Source organism: Schistocerca serialis, chromosome 12, assembly GCF_023864345.2.
Source record: "Schistocerca serialis cubense isolate TAMUIC-IGC-003099 chromosome 12, iqSchSeri2.2, whole genome shotgun sequence".
NCBI classification, from domain to species: Eukaryota; Metazoa; Arthropoda; class Insecta; order Orthoptera; family Acrididae; genus Schistocerca; species Schistocerca serialis.
In genome coordinates, this window is record NC_064649.1 from 92,695,211 (window position 1) to 92,716,268 (window position 21,058).

General features: G+C 41.6%; 1 protein-coding gene across 1 annotated transcript in view; it reads left to right on the plus strand.

The window, feature by feature from the left end:
* LOC126427962 (uncharacterized) overlaps window positions 1–21,058 on the plus strand; it is a 184,855-nt gene that overhangs the window by 71,075 nt on the left and 92,722 nt on the right. The window contains exons 11-15 of the mRNA XM_050089850.1: window positions 2,757–2,947; window positions 5,605–5,920; window positions 12,224–12,461; window positions 18,844–19,110; window positions 20,587–20,745. Coding sequence (XP_049945807.1) covers window positions 2,757–2,947; window positions 5,605–5,920; window positions 12,224–12,461; window positions 18,844–19,110; window positions 20,587–20,745 — 1,171 coding nt within the window. The remainder of the gene's footprint in view (window positions 1–2,756; window positions 2,948–5,604; window positions 5,921–12,223; window positions 12,462–18,843; window positions 19,111–20,586; window positions 20,746–21,058) is intronic.

Below are 21,058 nucleotides of genomic sequence, written 5' to 3' on the forward strand. Positions count from 1 at the left end.
AACTGTGGGAAAGTGTAAAGCAACACACATGAGATCCTATCTCGAGCTGAGCTGTGGTGCTGCCCTGCAATCAGCTATTTCACCTACAATGTTATGAAAAGGGTAGACTGCTACTCACCATGTAGTGGATATGTTGAACTGCAGACAGGCATAACAAAAAGATTGCTAAACTAGCAAGTGTTTGGCCAGTAGGTCACCTCCTGAAATAGACAACATACACATATGCACACATTCACACAGACTCAAGCTCTCACACAACATGACCACTGTCTCTGCATGAGACAGTAGCCATGTGTGTGAGAGTCGAGTCTGCATGAATGTATGTGTGTGTGTGTATGTTGTCTATTTCAGCAGAGGACATACTGGGCAAAAGCTTCCTAGTTCAGCAGTCTTTTTGTTATACCTGTTTGCAGCTAAATATCTCCACTATATAATCAGTAGCAATCCATCCTTTTATTACATTGTCATTATTCCATCCTAGACACTCCCTTGTTTGATTTTTTAAAGATATTTATTTTGTTTCTACTGTTTTGCTTCCGTATAATGTTTTGAAAGAATGTGACAATGGCAATAGCTGAAATTAGTTATTAATCAAATTAAAATTGTGATCCTGATGGAACATTGTAATAAGAGGTACTCATAAACTATTTGTGAAGTCTGTGTGAGTTTTATTATTAACAAACTGATAATTCTTCGTAAAGATCATTCCTGGAAACATAACAACACAGTTATTGTGGTCACCAATAACACTGTAGTGGTTTCCCCCATCCGACTGACACCTGCATTATAGCTGTAGAGTAGCTATGCCACATATCAGAGTGAGATAAGCTCTCTCTTGCTGAAAGGTTCTTGGCAAACTATGACTGCTGGTCATCGAGCTTTAACTACAGGTCAAAAAAATATAGCTATGTAAGTAATTTTTTGTTTGTTTTCAGGTATTTGTCTGCAGTCCTGGTATGAATTGAAATCCCTGTGCCATAGTACTGTAGCATGCTACTGAAGAAGCACAACTAAACTGTGTAGCCCATTGATAACATGGAGTCTAAAGTCAAAATAGTCCCATACTGAGGGAACAAATATAAGGGGAGCAGATTTAGGAATCCTGATTGCCACTCTCGGCAGCAGCCTCGTGGAGGCAGTTTGCCATTGACTTCCTCCAATGTATTATGAAGTGTCAAGTGCATCTGTGTCATGTGGATGGCTATTATGAGTGTTTGTACTGTGTAGTGTTGGGTTTTTATTTTTATGGACGAAGGGAAGGGAGAGAGTGAAACCCAGTGTTGAGACGTAGCCTATTTGTCTCGAATAGCACTGAGGGGGCTACTGCACTTAACATCCCCATCTGATGGACGGATCACCGTTGACAGTGTCACGTGTCCTTACTTCATCGTGCACTATGGAGAGATTTGAAATTTGATCCAGGCCATTAGCACAAAGACTAGTGATCGGGAACTTTACACCACCACCTCCCCTCCCCTTGTTGGCCAAAAACACCACTGGAAATTTTCCACCTCCAGGATTTGTACCAGTGTACCTCTTAGTTTAGTGCCTCCACACAGGTGTGTGTTACCATCATTGGCTGTGGAGGAGCATATAAAATGGAGTATTGCATGGTAATTCGATTTTGTCAGCAGCAGAAGTGTTGCAGCTGTGTCAAGCCAGATGGCTGAAGAAGCATTTGGAGATATCAGGTGAACTGGTATGTCTGAAGAAGTCATCAAGTTTGCACTGATGCAGCTGCCATATTTACACTACTGAGAGAAACAAATTACTACACAATACTCCACTTTAACAATGAGCTGCGAAATTTTTTTTTCGCTCCTCCGGCAGTGTGCTACATTATTGTGGTGCACTGACTTCACAGAGTGTAGTGGTACTGCAGATATGTACCTGCAAACAAATTATTTACACAACTTTATTTTTTGACATTATAATTAAAACTTTGTGAATATTCCTCATACATTTCACATTCTTCCAATTTTCCCAAGCTCCATGTTTCACTTTCACATAACTCAGTGCTCTAGCCCTTCACTTCCAAGCCTTCTTCCAGAACTCCACATCAGTGTGTAACATCTACATAACATTACTGTTGAAGAGAGGTACATTACCCTTCACAAATCTGTTTCTGATGATCTCTTTCACCCTTCCCCATTCTGTTTCTAATAATCTTCTCCATTTGTGTATTTTTTGGATTGGTGTGTTCCAGACAGCAGAATTTCTTCCATTAGTCTTCTATTCCACTGCCAGTTCAGGTGCTACTCTTCTATCTACTATTTTCAACAGTTTTAACTTGACTCTGTTTATCTTAGACCCAATTATCTGTTAATTTATGTTGACCATTTCATTTGGCAGTTATTACAACTCCTCCACATTTGGGCCAAGAAATACTGTTTCAACACCACCTGTCTATTGCTGTCTGATCACCTAGCAATTCTATCACTCATTCTTATTTTCTGTCACTTTACTCTTAGTTATATTTTCCCTACTCTACTATGGCAATGTCATCTGTGATCCTATGTTGTATCCCTCTTAACAATAATTTGTTTTTCTTAATGTTCTACTTTTGTTACATCTGCTTGTTATTTGCGAATATTGCACAGCCATCACATGCCTCTGTATTAATTCTGCTTGTTGTGTATTAAATTGAAGGTGAGTTACATGTTTGAGAAACAGTTGCGGACCTAACACTTAACCTTGCTTAACCTTGTGGAACATCATGACTGTGTGGACAATAACTGGCATGTCGGTGCCCGCAGAGCCCCAGACCTAGCGCCAAGTGACCGTGAGGATTACCTGCACCCCGTATACCGGCCACAGGCAGACACGGAGCCACCGTCGAGGTCACCCATCTACATCCCTGTGGGCGGACTTGCTGCTGCCGACCACGACATCGAAGCTGCGGAGAGTCAGAACTATGAGGCACGCATCAAGGTCAACGCCCTGCCAGGTCAGTCCCCACCACAAGAAACACACTGTTACTTGCTGCATGCACTATATCGAAAGTGTGAGGAGTATGTCATGACTCATTTCTTGATTTTTGGGAGTCTGAGCACATCTCTAGGGATGCGTGAAACTGTCATTGTTACAGTTGTTTTCACCTGTGATTTCCTAGCACTACAACCAGAGGTTCTTTTGCTGGAGGAATGGAATTGGCTGAGGTCAGTGAGAGTGTGAAGATTTATCTGCCCACCAGAGGCAGAGGTTCAGATTCAGATCCTGCTCTGGTACGCAGTGTTAATGTGTTACATACAATCATCACAGTAATACTTTGTTTATTAAAAATAATTAATTCTCATTTGTGAAGCAAGTTAAGAGGATAGGAAGGATGGTGCAAGAATGAGTTAAAGAGGGTGTCTATGCAACTAATGAGTAAGGGACCTGGTTGTAGGAGTATGTGGTATGGGTCTTCCATATTAATGTGAAGAATAAATTAGTGTGGAGGTGTGGAAGACCATGGGATAATTGTTTCTACAATGACAGAATAAGGAATAGGACTTAGATAGGAAAACCCATGTGATCCATATTAGATTCAGAGAGTAACAGCTTTGGAAGACTTGTGATCAAATGAGATAGATGGGGTAGGTAATATTCTGTTGGAATTTCTAAAATCATTGGGAGATGTGGCAAGCAAATGCTTATTCAGGTTGGTTTGTAGAATCTCTGAGTCTGCAGACATACCATCAAATTTCCAGAAAAATAGTACTGTACTGAGACCGACAATGGCAAGGGCAGGTAAGTGCGAGAGTTGTCACACAATCAGCTGGAACGCTCATGCATTCAAGGTGCTGCCAATAATAATATACAGAAGGATGGAAAAGAAAACTGAAAATCTGTCAGATGATGATCAGTATTGCCTTATGAAAGGTAAAGGCACCAGAGAGGCAGTTCTGACATTGTGCTTGATAATGGAAGAAGACTTAAGAAATATGAAGTATTTGCCCTACATCTAAAATGTCTGGCATATGGTCAGTCAGCAGCTTGTTCATTCTGTTCCTCTTGCAACGACTGTTGGTGCTTTGTAGATGTGCCTGCAAATCCAGTGGCGACATCTAGAGGCTTTGATTGCAGCATGTGGCTGCTTCATTCTGTACTGAACTCTCGTGATCAGAGTGCATGTAGTGTTCTGTATTTATAATCACATATGTTCTGTCATGTCCCTAATATGTGGAATAAATTCCACTGTAATCTCATGTGTCCTCTTTTGTGCTGCAATTTTCACAAACAGTAATGTCTGTCAGTATATCAAGGTGAGTCAGGGAACAAGCTCTGAAAAAGAGAAGCTTATACTAAACTCTGAAAATGAGAAGTTTATACCAGAGTGTTTGTTTTACCTAATCAAATTTCTGTAGGTATGAGGCATATTCCAAAAGTACGTGTTGCTCCATCTTGAAATGAAATACATGCATTTGTTGAAAGACATCTAGCGGCAGTTTTAGTTTTCTGCTTATAAAGTGCAGTCAAATGAAAATGAGAAAGATGGCTACAACCTAAGTAAACTGATTATTGTTTCAAAAGTAATCACCATAGTTGTCGATACATTTATCCCACTGCGAGACAAGATGGTCAGTGTCTTAATGAAAAATGTTGCCTATGGTACTGTGATTGTAGCCAGACATGCATCTCTTTGTCCGAAGCAAATCGACAGCCACAAATGTCTTCCTTCAGGACTCCAAAAAATATGGAAATTGTGTGGGGAGAGATTGGGCCTGTATGGAGAATGTGAAATGACAAGAGAAATGTCAGTGGGCCCACATTCTCTGTACAGTCTTGATATCTCCCCATTGATTTCCATATTTTTGGAACCGAGAAGAAAGACATTTGCAGCTGTCGACTAGCTGTGGATAAGGTGCACGTCTTGGTACAATCACGGTTCTGTGGGCAAACACCAACATTTTTCTGTGAAGGCACTGACCATCTTGTCTCACAATAGGACAAATGTGTTAACAGTTATGGTGATTAGTTTTAAAACGATAAACAGTTTACTTACCTTTTTTTTCATCTGTTGAATTTTCATTTCACTGCCCTTTATACATGCTTGACTTTTTCACATAATCACCGTTCATATCTCAACATGTCAACGTTGATCCATCTCCTTCAGTTCTACTGCATAGTTCTTATCATGGAAACTGAACCACTTGACAATGGCCCTCTCCAGGACAACAATGCGACAGCAGCAGCCTTTATGCAAATAGGACACAAGCGCCGACCCCCGATCAGTCGCAGCCCAGTTGAACAGCAGCCTCAAGATTAGCGACTTGCATAGAAGTGTCAAAGCTCATTACTTTGCTTGAACCCTCTATGTAACAGACTTTGGAGTTGCTACATAGAAGAAACTTGATTATTTTGTATGTCACCCTTTGCTTACAACACATCTGTGGAACACTAAGTTGACTATTGTCATTACCAATTTTGTAATAAAACTCATTAATACAATTGGTCTGAATGTTGTCTAGCGATCCAAGAAAGCAGGTTTCCTAGACACACCACATTTGATGACTGGGCAGGATTTAACAATATTTTCAATTCTCAAACACTAGTCCTTGAGCAGTCCCAGTGTGTGTTGCACCTGAACTGCAAACTAATGCTGACCTCACACTGTCCCAGGGTCCGGCAAGTGGGGCAATGCCGCCGAGCCGGTGGGTGCTGTCGTGATCGGCCGGCCCACTCTGGAGAAGCCGCTGGGAGACGGCATCCCCATCAGCCCGGGTGAGGTCATTACCGCCAACAGTGACGTCATCGTGGGCAAGCCTGCCGTCATGGGACCGCGTCCGCCCAAGATCGCAGCCGCCGGGCACGACCACGACCTCGACCACGAAGTCGACTCTGACCTCGACGCTGTCCCTGTGGGCATGAGGCCCCCACCACCTCATCAGAAGCCGTGGCTGCACCACCACAACCACCATCAACAACCACCCAGGAGGTGAGTACCACAGCACTGTGGGCATGCCCTGCTTGAAGCCTCAGGTGTCTCTCTGTTCCTGTACCTATCTGTTTATCTATGAGGCTATTTTCTTTAAGGCGTCAGAGGCCATTCGTCATACCCTATGCAGCACAACTACATATTTTGCCACTCATCGTCATGTAATTTGCTTCTTGCTATGTTGTTGCCAGCCGGTGTGGCCAAGCGGTTCTAGGCACTTCAGTCTGGAACTGTGCGACCACTACAGTCGCAGGTTCGAATCCTGCCTCGGGCATGGATGTGTGTGTTGTCCTTAGGTTAGTTAGGTTTAAGTAGTTCTAAGTTCTAGGGGACTGATGACCTCAGATGTTAAGTCCCATAGTGCTCAGAGCCATTTTTTTGCTATGTTGTTGTTTTGTTGTTGATGTTAGCATTTTTGTTATGTATCCCATATAATTGGAATTTTTTGTGGATAATAGTTGGTTTGGTACTGAGAGTCAAATAACTTTCAGAAGTCAAGAAATAATGCAGCTACCTGACTGCCGTAATCTATGCCTTTCAGGATTTCATGTGGAAAAAGTGGGAGATGTGTTTCTCACCATTAACTTTTTTTGAAATCCATATAGGCTGGCATGGAGAAGGTCATTCTGTTCCAGACACACCCCATCATGTTTAAAATTGGAATATGTTCTAGCATTCTACAACAGATGATTGTCAAAGATACTGGAAGGTACTGTTATGGATCATGCAGCTATTCTCCAAGCAGATGGATATGAACTGTGCTTTCTTCCAAATGTTGGGTGCAGTTCCTTTTGTTAGAGGAATCTGCCATATATTTTTGTTATCTCAGTCACAAATTCCTTACATAAACTGACTGGGATTCCATCATGCCCCCAGAGTTTAGCAATTTCAGCTGCTACAAATATCGATGTCACACAGGGAATATACACTTGTTGTTGCTGCAGTATTCATTCGTAAGACAGGTTTGGTACAGCTCTCCACACTATTTTTATTCTATGCAAGCCTCTTCATCTCTCCAAAACTACTGCTGTTATCACCCATTTTAACATGCTTACTGTACCCCAGCCTTGGCCTCCATGTTTGTTCTCACTATAGCAGCTTTTATACCCTTCACACACCTTTCCCCTGGTTTATGTCATTTATTTCTCCTCCATTTTCAAGTCAACATGACTAAATGTTAAAAAAACTTTTTAATAAAGCAGCTTATTCTTGTAGTTTTAGTGCGCTGAATTCTAATATAGTAATGAAAAGCTTGTCAGCCACCAGTTTTTACGATTAACACTCAATTTTTGACATGAACGCAGTTGTAATGATGTATATTGGGTTGGAGCACAAGTTCGTAGTGTTTTCCTGTAGGTTTAATAAACATAACACATAGATGTAACAGAGACTTTAGTCATCAATAGTATATTCTCCTTCACTATTTCCAACAGTCTGCCAAGGCTGTGGTAACTTTTCGGTTCTGCAACTGTAGAAATCACGTGTTTTTGAGGTGAAGAACTCATAAAGCCATGCTTGCTCATTTTCATTTTGAAAGCAATGTCCTTTTAGGTTGTTCGATAGAGAGTAGGAAAGATGAAAATCTGTGGGTGCAAGATCAGGTGAATAAGATTGGTGCGGAATGACTTTCCAACCCAACTCCTGTATTGTGATTTTTGTCAGTCCAGCAGAATGTGAGCGGACATTTTTGTGGAGTAGCACCACTTCACGCAGTCTTCCTGGTTGTTGTTCTTGGATTGTGTCTGCAAGATGTCTCAGTTGTCAACCAAAAACATCAATAGTGATGGTCACACCTCAGGAAACAGTTTGAACTACGCTGCACCACTGCTGTTCTAGTAGATGCCCGACACTATTTTTTGGTGGGTGTGCACAAGTCTTTGTATAGGGAATTGCTGCTTTGTTGAAATCAACTATTCCTTTCCTTTCCTTTCCTTATGTTAGCATAAAGGTACTACTTATATTCAACAGTAATAATGAATGGATGACGTTTTTCACGAGCCAACTGGTGACGAACAAGAGGAGATGCATGTATTGCCACCCAACAATTTATGGTGATATTGGCTTAGAGCATGTGGTACCCATACACCCAATTTTTGAAACTTCCCCATCACATGTAAATGTCACACGATGGTGCAATGATCACAGTGCCTCACATCTGCCAGTTCTTGAGTACAATGACATGGATCATTGTGGACTAATGCGTATAAACAGTCTTCATCAAATAGCGAAGTTCTTCCTGAATGTGGAGGGTCATTAATGTCAAAATGAGCATCCTTAAAATAAGAAAACCATTTTCTAGCTGTGCTGTGTCCAGTGCCGTTATACCCATACATGCAACAAATGCTTCTGGCTATCACCCCTCTATTGAACTCTCCTCTTGGAAGTTCATTTTCTAATGTCCACAATTCCACTCACTCTCTCCATATGACAAAATGATAATATGTAAATTCAAATAGCAACAGTGAACTGAAGAAAAATGACAATCGATAAATAAACCCGTAGAAATTGGAATACCAATAATCAAAACAAAAACTCCCTGAACTTATGCTTCAACCTAATATTTCACATGCTACACGGTCCAGTTACATTAATGTGACCAGTAGTCAAAAGCCCAAACAACCACCTGTCGCAGCACAGACATGCAGGAAGAGAGTCAATGAGGCTCTGGAAGATATCGACAGCAGTGGCATGGCCAGCTGTGCTGTGTTTCTTGGTTGGAGATCCATGGTGCAAAAAGCCAAATTGAAGTGGTCCCACATGTTCTTGACTGGGTTTAAATCTTGGAAGTGTGGTAGTCTTCAAACCGTGGACGTACACTGCGAGCTGTGTGACGTGTTGCATTGTCCTGCTGGTAGATGTCATCGTGCTGAGGAAAGATTGCATGTAGAGGTACATGGTCCCCAAGGGTAGATGCATATTTTTGTTGATCCATTATGCCTTCCAGAATGATAAAATTACCTAGGGAATGCCACAAAAACATTTCCTAGACCATAACACTCCCTCCTCTGGTTTGGACCCTTATGACAGTTGTTGCAGGATGATACATGCCAACAGCCATCTATCTTGTGTAGCAGAAAATGTGATTCATCTGAAAAGATAACCTGTTGCCTTTCAGTGGACATCTGGTTACACTACTGGCATACAAATTCCACCCTTCATCACTGACAAACAGCAGTCAGATCGGGAGTGTGAACTAGGCATATGCCACAAAGGTCCATACACAGCGATGTTTGCTGAATGGTCATTGAGGAGAAACTGTTGGTAGCCCTTTGGTTTATTTTGGTGGTCCATTACTCAACAGTTGCCTTTCTATACCATCATACACATCTCCACAGCTATCATTCACCCCTGTCATCTAAGGCTCATGGTGCACCATAGTTACCTTGGTGCGTTTTGAATGGCACCATTTTGCCATGCACAGTATACTTTAACTGCAGTGACATGCAAACGGTTTACAGACTTTGCAGTTTCAGAAATGCTTCTGCCCTTGGCCTGAAAGTCAATGACCTTGCCCTTTTGGACGTCATATGAATCACTCCGTTTTCATATTACAGCAACGACCGCATTGTTTTCCACCTGCCACTAACATGCTTTACATAGCCTCCACTGTTAGTCATGTCATCTGCCGTCTGTGAGTGGTTATTGCTCATTTACGTCAAACATAATTTCTGTGCCGATGGTTGCACTGGTAAGCATATATCACAATTGCTGTGATGAACTCTCTGGCTCCTCTTTTTGTGCAAGAATCACATAGGCCTGAAAAATACCTATTGAACCTCAACAAATCAATTTTGGACTGGCAAAACAGTTTGTGAAAGCTTTACCGAAAGATGGGAAATGTTTCAACTTATCTGTGAGATGTTTCCTCATACTGTATTTACTCGAATCTAAGCCACACTTTTTTTCCGGTTTTTGTAATCCAAAAAACCGCCTGCGGCTTAGAATCGATTGCAAAGCTGAAGTTATGAAAAATATTGGTAGGTGCCACTACAACTAACTTCTGTCGTCGAATATATGTAGCGCTTCGCAGGCACAAAGATAAATACTGGCACCAAAACCTCTGCGTCAGTAAATAAATAAAAAAAAAAAGGTGGAAGACGAGCTTTTTTTCATCTTTGAATGTAGCAGCATTTCAATGCACTACGAAAATCCGACTGGCAAGACTGTTTGGGATGTTTGTCGATATGGCCAACTCTGCGTTCTGAATTTTTTCCTACCTGTGAGAAGAGATGGTTGCTAATAGGAACTTTTATGAATTGTGAATCACGTGCAGTATTCTCTCCACCATAATAATAATACGAATATAAACATTTTGCCATGTATTCTTTTGTGTTTGCTGCTATCTCATTTAAATCCTGTCTGCCTAATAAACTACGAAACTAGAGTGAGACAACAGCAAACGCGGAAGAATATACATATCATGTCATGGTTATATTCGTATTATTCTTATGCTGAATAGTGATACAGTCAGAAATGAAGCACGGCAATTGATTAGATTTTTAAATCTAAGATGACTCTAATTTCTGTGCAGAATGTAATGTACTACAGAGGTGTCTGCAAAGATTTTCAAATGGAGAAAAGTTTTCACTAAACTCTCGTTCAGAACATCATCTATCATACACAGTCTATTATTTGGTTCTTGTTGATCATTATCAAAGAAAGCAGCAGTGTAAGTAACAACAAATACCAGTCTCTTGCCATTGTTTCGCTAATGAGACGATTTCTCTCTCTCTGTCTCTCTCTTTTTTAAGCGGCAGTAGTGCACACAAAAGCAAGCCATGCCGCGAGGGGCGACAGGTCGTAAACACTCATTATCAGAATGCGACACCAGTACAGTAATGCATTTTCAGCTTTGAGTGATGTAAACACCTATAACAAAGAGAATGGCACTTATCAGATCAAAGAAAAATAAGTAATCAATTCAAACCAGACGAAGCACGTGAAAAAGGAAGGGTACCCGTATAAATATGGATGGAGCACCTAACTCATAACAACAGCTACATGGTAAAGCTTAACTGCTAAGCTTACAACTTGAACCAAACTACTATAGCTGTATCGTCATTCATTCGACCTACATTGTGTCTAATATTACAATGGACCAACTTTGTTTCGATTTGGAGGTGTGCCCTAATACTTTTCTCTCCCCTTGAATTTCGAGTCTCAGATTTCAGGTGCGGCTTAGATTTGGGAAAAATTTTTTTCCTCGATTTTGAGTCTTATTTTTCAGGTGTGGCTTAGATTTGAGTGCGGCTTAAATTCGAGTAAATACGGTGCATCAAATGTGAAACTTAAAGAAGGCATGTTCATTGGATCTGACATTCAGGAAATGATTTTTCATTCCAATTGTTTGGTGAACACTTTCACCAGTATACCAAAATGGTGTAATGACGATATTGGGGCCATTGGAATATCAGTACATAGGCAGAGTATTGTTGGTCACTTCATTCAGATGTACTATAGACAGTCAACCAGAGATAAAACTGTATTAGATGCTGCAAGGCTTTTTATTTTACTCAGCGTAGATGGAACACAGTTTATGACGACTTACACTGGTGGTGACGCAGAGACAGGGTGTACAAACAGGCAGCCCCTGTGGCCAATGTGAACAGAGTTCACAGGTAGCCAGTAGCAAAGTCCGTAGCATGGCAGAAGTCATAAGTGCAGATAGTCCAAGGAGTGATCCATGTCGAAAAACGTAAACAAATGGCTCCTCCTAGATTCGCATTATGGAACTAATTTTTTTTATTTGTTCCCTCTTTTATATTTTTCCTATGTTCAACACCAACTCTCCTCCCAGGCCCCCAAATAATAAACCCTCTTTTTTATGTATTTCCAGATGGAGCAGTGTACATTCTTCTGTAAGTTTCCTCTCATATATTCAACAGCTTTTACATCTACTGTATTTTTATTGTGTTTTGCAGTCAGATTCTTATAACTCCCTTATAGCTTATATCAATATAGAATAATGAAATTGTGGAGCTAGACCAATATTTCGTTGGTGAAATTACTATGCAGGCCTGCAACTACACACACGCACCCTACTCCCCTTCCTCTTCTTGACAACAAAAATTTAGTTACTGAAATTTCTTGCACCGACCAAATTAGAATAGGTAATCACTGCATCTTAGGGTCACTGTACTAACAATCTCATCTATGGAAGATGGCACAGGTAATATTGCAGATTAATACTTTTCTAAAACATGGTCACAGTTTCGTGCTTCTGATGGTCACACAGTAGCCGACAGGGGTGATCGCGGAGATCCACAATGTGAAATGTGACGGCATCTGCACCTTGTTCACCAGGGACGAGTTCCTGGGACCACCACCGCCACCGCCCCCGTCACCTCAAGGCAACCAGGTGGGAGGAGAGATCCAGGCCCGGCCTCCGGGCTCAGCCAACCACTACCGGATCCACCACGACAGGCCGCATCCCAGCCTCAACTACAACCACCACAACAACCTCAACCTTAACTTCAACAATAACCAGAAGCCTCCAGCACTAAAGTTGCGACCACATGTCGTAGAAGGCCTGCCCTACAAGGTGAGTGCACAATTTGTACAAATACGGAAATTGTGGAATTGTACTCAACACAAAGGTGGTTCCTGTACTGCTTTCCAGTCGTATGTGAGCAACATCATTGCTAGAAAAACATTTGGAAAATGTGTAACATATATGTTTCTGGCCACACCCACCAGTTAGTAGAGGTCACTATTGTGGACAGTGGCACTGGTTTTCCAGGTTTTGAAGGATGCGATCTGTTCTCCATCCTGGAGCTAATGAGCCAGCCTTCCTTTAATCAGGCTAAATAGTGACAAGTACTATGAGCATTAGCAGCAAATGGCTAATTGAAGTACCTGCATTCTGCTCTGGATGCTGACTGACTGAAAGGTCTGCATGTTGAAATAATTTTGTGGTGTGATTTTTGACAACTCTCAAAGTTAGGAATCATTAGATAGTCCTTGCCAGGTTAGAATGGGAGTTACGGGCCCTTTGGGGCAGAGCTGAGGTTTTAAACATGTTGTGTGTATTGAGTCAGAAGGGAGAGAGCCACAGTGGTCCATTCTTTGTCTTACGGTTTTTGTGAGAAAGGATACAACTTCCTGACGGAGCACTTGTCTATCAAAACACTGTGGTGTTCAAAACAATTTACAGATTGGTGACAGCTTTACTTACTTCACAAATCTAATACAAAAATGTGTTTAAAAAATAAAAGTGTAACTGTAATTTTTGAGAAAATGTCTCTCTGGAGTATAGCAGTTTATTTATTATTTAAAAGTGAATATAAACAGTCACAACCACAATAAACTTTTTTATATATATGAGGTTACCAGTTTTGGTCTGTCTTAGATCATCTTCAGATCCACACTGAAATATTTGCATACAACAGAATTAGAGGGATGTAGTAATATAACAAATATATCTTAGATAACAAACAATAAAAGAACTCATACCCATGATACAGATGGTCGCTGTGAACGGAGCAGCTGCCGCACCTCCGTGGATGTTGCTTAAATACATGATGCTCCACCCATTACACAGTGATTACATCAGCGATAGCCAATGGCACACATGATGTCATATGGTTTTTACAATAAAGAGGTCTCCACAACAACCTTTAACTTCACCTAACTGCCGCCTTTGCTGCTATATAGTCTACAACTTTATGATAAATGCCCACAGATGGCTGTCAATGCTCTCACAACAAATTATGATTGAATATCTCTTTTATGTATATTTTTATCACAGATTGATATATGGTTGTGTATAGCAGTTACTTTATATAATATAAAGCACTTATTTCTTCATCTGTTGTTAGCTTTCGTGTGACCACTTTATATATACTTTATTGTAAAAACTATTTGACATCCTGCATGCCTGAGTTGCTATTGCTGATGTAACTGGTGTGCAGTGGGTGGAGCATCATGTATTTAAGCAACAGCTGCTTCACTCTCCCTAGCAGTTAGCATTCATGGAGGTGTAGCATGTGCTCTGTTCACAGCCACCATCTACATCATGGGTATAATTTCTTCTTTTATTATTTGTTATCTAAGATGTATTTTGTATATTACTACATCCCTTTAATTCTGTTGCGTGTAAATATTTCAGTGTGGGTCTGAAGATGATCTAAAACAGACCGTAACCTCATATAAGTTTTTTTTAAAAAAAGGTTTATTGTGGTTGTAACTATTTATATTAATTTTTTTAAAAAGTGTAACAATTCCACAGTGAAAAACCAATGAAAACAAACATTGTTATTGTCTCAGAGTCATTGACCAGCTTTTGGAATTTACACGCTTGTGTTTTCACATATCATAAATCAGAGGTTCTCTACATCAAACATAGCAGATTTGGCCATTTCTTGTGAATAATGGAATGCCACAAAGTTGGTGAAAATATTGCTTAAGTCATATATTGTAACTCTGGAACTATTATTGCTGTACGGTAGTATAAATTGACCAAGTTAAAAAACTGGTGTTATTCACTGCGGGACCACAAATAAGACTACTTGAGACCTCCAGGGCTGACCTAAATATTCAAAGAGAGTGGGAACCCACTGTCAATGTATTCGCTGTATTAGTCATTTGTGACTAGTTTAAACTGTAATTGTCCACCAAGAATGGATGTCAAACTATAAAAGTCCTATGCTGGTCTTGAATGGAATATCAGGCTGAACTTTATGGTTGTTTGAATGGCTTGTAATAGAAAATGGGAGCTCCTAACAAATTTCTATCACTTGAAAATATGTTATTCAGTTTCCATTTTGAAATGCCTAAAAAGGAATATTTTTAACTGTCACTGTGTTTCATTATCACTGGAGCACATTTTAGCATAAAAATTTGGCAGGCTAGAGATACACTGAGGAGTCAAAACTTTTGGTCGTCTGTTTAATAGCATCTTGGTCCATATTTGGAATGCAATAGATTCACAATTCCTCTCAGTAGGGATCTGAAAAGAGCTCGGTAGGTTTTCAGAGGTACGTTGCACAAATGTCTACTCACAAGTAATGTAATTCCAGTCAGTTACAGGCTGGTGATTTGTTGGCACACTCAATAGTGTTCCATCACGTACAGATTAGGTGAATTTGGTGGCCAAGCCACCAGACTTCACTATTGAGCTCCTGAAACTACTGTAGCACTGTTCTGGCCCTGTGAAATGGACAGTTTTCCTGTCAGAAGAAGCCATCTTAGGAGAAGAAGACATCAAGCATGACACACAGTCCACAGCTCTTGTGCTGCCTTTGATTACCACCAGGTGAATGTCCCCATAGCATAATACAGCTAATATCAGCCTGTGTCCAAGGCGGAGTGCATGTTTTGAGCAGCTATTCACCTGGATAACAGCATATTTGCACAAGACCATCCATCTGATGTAAAAAGAAACATGATTCATTTGACTGGGCAACATCATTCAATTGATGCACTGTCAAATTTAGATGCCACACCCACTGCAGCCGTAACTGAAGATAGTATTCGGTCATCATGGTAACTCGTGGAGCTCGTCTGCTGCAGCGAGCCACGTTTGACAATGTGCACCGAACAGTGTGCTCCAAAACAGTTGTGGCTGCACCAGCATCATATATGCTACAGATCTCCACCTACCCTGGCAAGACGGGGTGAGCCTCTGACTTGCATATTCTGTGGTGAGACATAGGCATCTGACGCTTTGTCACCTACATGTAGTTTCACCGTTCATTGATTACTTTCTGTGGACGCTCACAGCACTAGCAACCTGACAGCACACCATTTTTGTTTTTTCTGAGATGCTCATTCTCAGGCATCAGGCCATAACAATCTACACTTTGTCAAAGTGGCTTACATCAGTGGATATCTCGATTTGTGACCCATATCATTGCTCTTCTTTCTTTACCACATCATGTGCCTGTAACATCACCAGGCAGAATTCATTCTCGCAGTGTGGAGTTGTCATAATATTGTGGCTCATCAACGTACAGAGTCCGCCAGAAAAATGTATATACACTTTAAGGACTGAAAAGTATTACTTACATGTTTATTTTACATTTAATAATTGATCACATATTTTGTACAACCTTCAGTTTAGCACATGGTTACTTCAAATGTTCTAAATGTTCACCATTGTTGGCTATGCACATAACAGAATGATGAGCGGTCACCGCAACTACATCAGTCACTGTTACAGTGGAGATTGCTGCACGTGTCACTGTAATCTCCTGGCGGAGTTCCTCCAGTGTGCGTGGCTTATGTCAATAGACTTTATCTTTCACAGTTCCCCACAAGTAAAAGTCCATAGGTGTTAGATGTGTCAAACATGGAGGAAACTCAATGGGCCATCTTTGTCTGATCCGATGCCCTGGCAAACTGTCATCCAGGAAAGCTTCATAGTACGGCTAGGTGGTAGTGTGGTGGCACCCTGTCCTGTTGGTAGAAGACCTCTTCATCAGCTCCATAAAGTACACATATACCTGGCAAAATTGATGTGTGAAACATTTCCAGGTACACTTCTTCAGTGACAGTAGCATCAAAGAAAGTGTCCTACTAAGCCCCTAGATGATAGTTCACACCTCACATGAACACCTTGTAGATTGATCGCTTTATACAGATAAACATGCAGATTTTTCCAGTGCCCAGTACACACTGTTATGCCGATTCACAGTTCCATTAAATTTAAATTGTACCTTGTCACTCCACACTACCTTCGTCACAAAAATGTTCATCATCAGTTACCATTTGCTGGTACCATTCACACAATTGTATTCGGCAATCAGCATCATGATCATTAATTGCGTGCAGTAATTGTGGAGGGTAAACTTTTCACTTTGCAGCTTTCAGAAGTCTTCATATACTTGTACTGCTAACCCCCACTTCACATGCACACTGCGTAACAGACTTCTGTAGAGAATTAACAAACGTTTTCAACACGAGAGCCGACAAAGCAGGACTTGTAGCTGTACACTGCCTTCTTTTGTGAATGTCACAAATCGTTTCATGCAATTCAGACTTGTCAATGATGCATTTAACCCTTTAACTGCTCTGGACATGTTAATGTATGCACCTTTGTACCTGTCCTTGTGTGCTCTGAACGTGTTTATGCACACCACCAGTCCTTCTACCTGGTACTCCGAACGCGTCTATGTGTAGACACTTTCAGAGTACCAGGTAGAAGGACTGGTGGTACACAAAAACACGTTCAGATCACACAGGGACAGGTACAGAGGTGCACGCATTAACACATCCAGAGAAGTTAAAGGGTTAATTGTTAGGCGGATTGACGATTCTGTTTCAAAATCCCACCTCCACTGACATTGCACATCAATGGCATTATCAAGCTTGAAAAACCACTTCACAATACATTTTCGTTGCTCAAATGTCAAGTGTGCTCCATTCATCTTGTTTTTTTAATACCAAGATGAAAGTACTAACATCAGTTGAGCCAAAAACCATAATGTAACACACTTGTAACTCAAATTGAACTACAATATCAATATCTCGATAGAGCCTGACAAAGAATGTATACATTTTTCTGGTGGACTCTGTATATAAATAAAAATATAAAATGTGTGTGTGTGTGTGGGGGGGGGGGTGTACTTGGTACACATATCTCTTGCTATCCAGCAACAATTGATGTTGGGGAAGAACCACTTACCTATCCTTCAGGAGATACGACATCATAACATTATGCATATTTCTTTGATAATTTCAAAGGTATTTTCTTGGACAATGGAAATGAATGTTTTTGGGAAACATTCCACGTGGGAAAAATATATCTAAAACCAAAGATGATGTGACTTACCAAACGAAAGTGCTGGCAGGTCGATAGACACACAAACAAACATAACCATACATACAAAATTCAAGCTTTCGCAACAAACAGTTGCTTCATCAGGAAAGAGGGAAGGAGAGGGAAAGACAAAAGGATGTGGGTTTTAATGGAGATGGAAGGAGGCATTCCAATCCCGGGAGCGGAAAGACTTACCTTAGGGGGCAAAAGGACAGGTATACACTCGCACACACACACATATCCATCCACACATACACAGACATGTCTGCTTGTGTCTGTGTATGTGTGGATGGATATGTGTGTGTGTGCGAGTGTATACCTGTCCTTTTTTCCCCCTAAGGTAAGTCTTTCTGCTACCGGGATTGGAATGACTCCTTACCCTCTCCCTTAAAACCCACATCCTTTCGTCTTTCCCTCTCCTTCCTGATGAAGCAACCGTTTGTTGCGAAAGCTTGAATTTTGTATGTATTTTTGTGTTTGTTTGTGTGTCTATCGACCTGCCAGCACTTTTGTTTGGTAAGTCATATCATCTTTGTTTTTATATATATAAATATATAATAGAGGGAAACATTCCACAATAGAGGGAAACATTCCACGTAGGAAAAATATATCTAAAAACAAAGATGATGTGACTTACCAAATGAAAGTGCTGGCAGGTCGACCTGCCAGCACTTTCATTTGGTAAGTCACATCATCTTTGTTTTTAGATATATATATGTGTGCGTGCGTGTGTGTGTGTGTGTGTGTGTGTGTGTGTGTGTGTGTGAGAGAGAGAGAGAGAGAGAGAGAGAGAGAGAGAGAGAGAGAGAGAGTTAGTTAGTTAGTTAGTTTTGTTTCAACTGAACTCCGGGGTACAGTGCACATTATAAATGGCCTGACGGATGTAGGAGAAGAGGCTGTCGCTAGTGGGAGAGGGGAGAGGGGAGAGGGCAGGACTAGTGTGGAGGTGTATTCCTCCATCAGGGAGTGTTGTTTGTTGTCTCAGTCTGCAGTGACAGGCTAGCTGGTGATACTGGTGACAGGACGGTGCCTATGAGGTGGTGCACTGTTCCTGTTCCTGTAATGAGTGTTGTATGTTGTTGCAGCTGTTGTCTATGGTGATTGGCTAGCAGAGGTGTTGCTGGTGGCAGAGGACAGCTCCATTAGTGAGTGTTGTCTGTTGCAGTTGGAGTCCGTAGTGACGGGCTCACAGGCTGTGCTGGTGGCAGAGGGTGGCGCCGGTGAGGTGGTTCACGGCTCACCGGTGCCACACCGCCACGCACTGGTGCCGGCTGAGGCTGCCTCACTGCTGGTGGACATCCGGCCCTCGCAGGTGGCAAACGTGCTCATCCCCAGGGGCAGCCACACCGCGCACGTCTTCAGCGCACCCGCGCCCTCGCCACTCGTCGCCGACGACGTCTTCCGGGACAACTCGCCCTTCCCCGTCCCGGAGGTAACGTACAGTGTGCCGAACTTACCACCTGCACAATTCATTCTTTCTTTTTGTAATTATTATCCTCCTATCTACTGGCAGACACTTTATCAAGCAATGTCCTCTTTGCCAGCACTGGTGTGCTTACTGCATCCTCTTCACTTCACCTGCCACACGTCATTTTGCATCTGAAGTAGCAGACTCGTTTCACTTGATCTACTTTGTGATCCTCAATTTTGATGTTAAGTTCATCACTAATCTAGTTTCTGCCATTGCTTTTTACTTTCATCTTTCTTCAGTTTATTCATAGTGTTTGTGTGCAATAGGCTGCCCATTCCATTCAACCCATTCTGCAGTTCTTCCTCATTTTCACAGAGGCTAGCAACATTGTCAGTGACTCTTATTGTTAATATCTTTTACGTGTATGAAATACATAATGGGGAAATAAAGGGAACGGGTGGGAATTTGTGACTTCCAACTGTGCAGGGCATCACAGTAATGTGGACTGACTCAAATTTTCAACTTACCACAAGGTGAAATTTGAGTCAGTCAGGGACCGTGTTTGGACAGCTGAAGTTGTTAAGTCAACTGCTTTTGTGAAGCTGTAAATCTAGATTCGAATCCCAGTCCAGCATAATTTTTGAACTTCACCATTGCATTACCACAATGCCCTGTGCAGCTGGAAGTGACAGATTCCCATCCATCCCTCCCCTTTCTTCCCCCATTCTCTATTTCATATACTTGCCTGCACCAGCCACATCATCATGAGCACTGTCTGTTCTATTGGACATGTCAGACATAGCAGACATCACTCAAATATATACATTTCTGGTATTTTTTACCCTTAATTTATCCCGCTCTTGAATCTATGTTTTATTTCAATTGTTTCCTCTTGTTGTAGAGGTTGACAGTAGAGGATAACTCCATCCTTGCCCGATACCCTTTCTCATCTGAACACTTCATTGTTGGTCCTCAATTATTATGTATCCCCTCTCAGTTTTTGTACATATTGTACATTACACATCTTTCCCTATAGCTTACACCTATTTTCCAGTCCGCAGCTCGTGGTCTTGCGGTAGTGTTCTCGCTTCCCGCGCACGGGGTCCCGGGTTCGATACCTGGCGGGGCCAGGGATTTTCTCTGCCTCATGATGACTGGGTGTTGTGTGTCTTTCATCATCATTTCATCCCCATCGACACACAAGTTGCCGAAGTGGCGTCAACTCGAAAGACCTGCACCAGGCGAACAGTCTACCCGACGGGAGGCCCTAGCCACAAGGCATTTCCATTTATTTACCTATTTTCCTCAGAATTTTGAAACACCTTGCACTATTTGACATTGTTGGAGGATCATTTTAGATCATCAAGTCCTTTGAAGGTGCTTCGATTTTTCTCAAGTCTCACCTCCATTATCGAGCACAAAATCGTAACTGTCTCTCTGGTGCCTTTACCTTTCCTAAACTTGGGCAACAAGTTGACTGAATCTGATTGTCCATAGGTATCTGCGGACTTTGTGGGACTGGACTCAGCACCGCAGCTGGAGCACGGGGTAGGCACCGTCATTGAAGTCCATCCTGGGGACTCCCCTGCAGAGACAGGCGGCATTGTGGCTGGGTCGCCAGGCAGCGACATCAACGTCGACATTGCTCCAGGACAGGTACGTCTGAGATTGCTCTTTGTCTCATCAACTATTGAGTCTGCTTTCCTGGCAGTGTGTGCTTTACTGGAAAAAGATAAACAAAAGTTGAACAGAGGTATTTGTCATGATACTTACGAAGCACGAGGGTTTCACTGTGCGAGAAGATTTGGTGCCACAGGATGAGGATCCAAAGTGACCCAGCCAACAATAAAATTCCTATCCAGACATATTCCAAGAAGATAACACCCAAACATCTTATTTACATACTCCAACAACACAAAAGGCAACCATACTCAAGCAGTATCAGACTTATTCCAGTTTTGTGCAACTA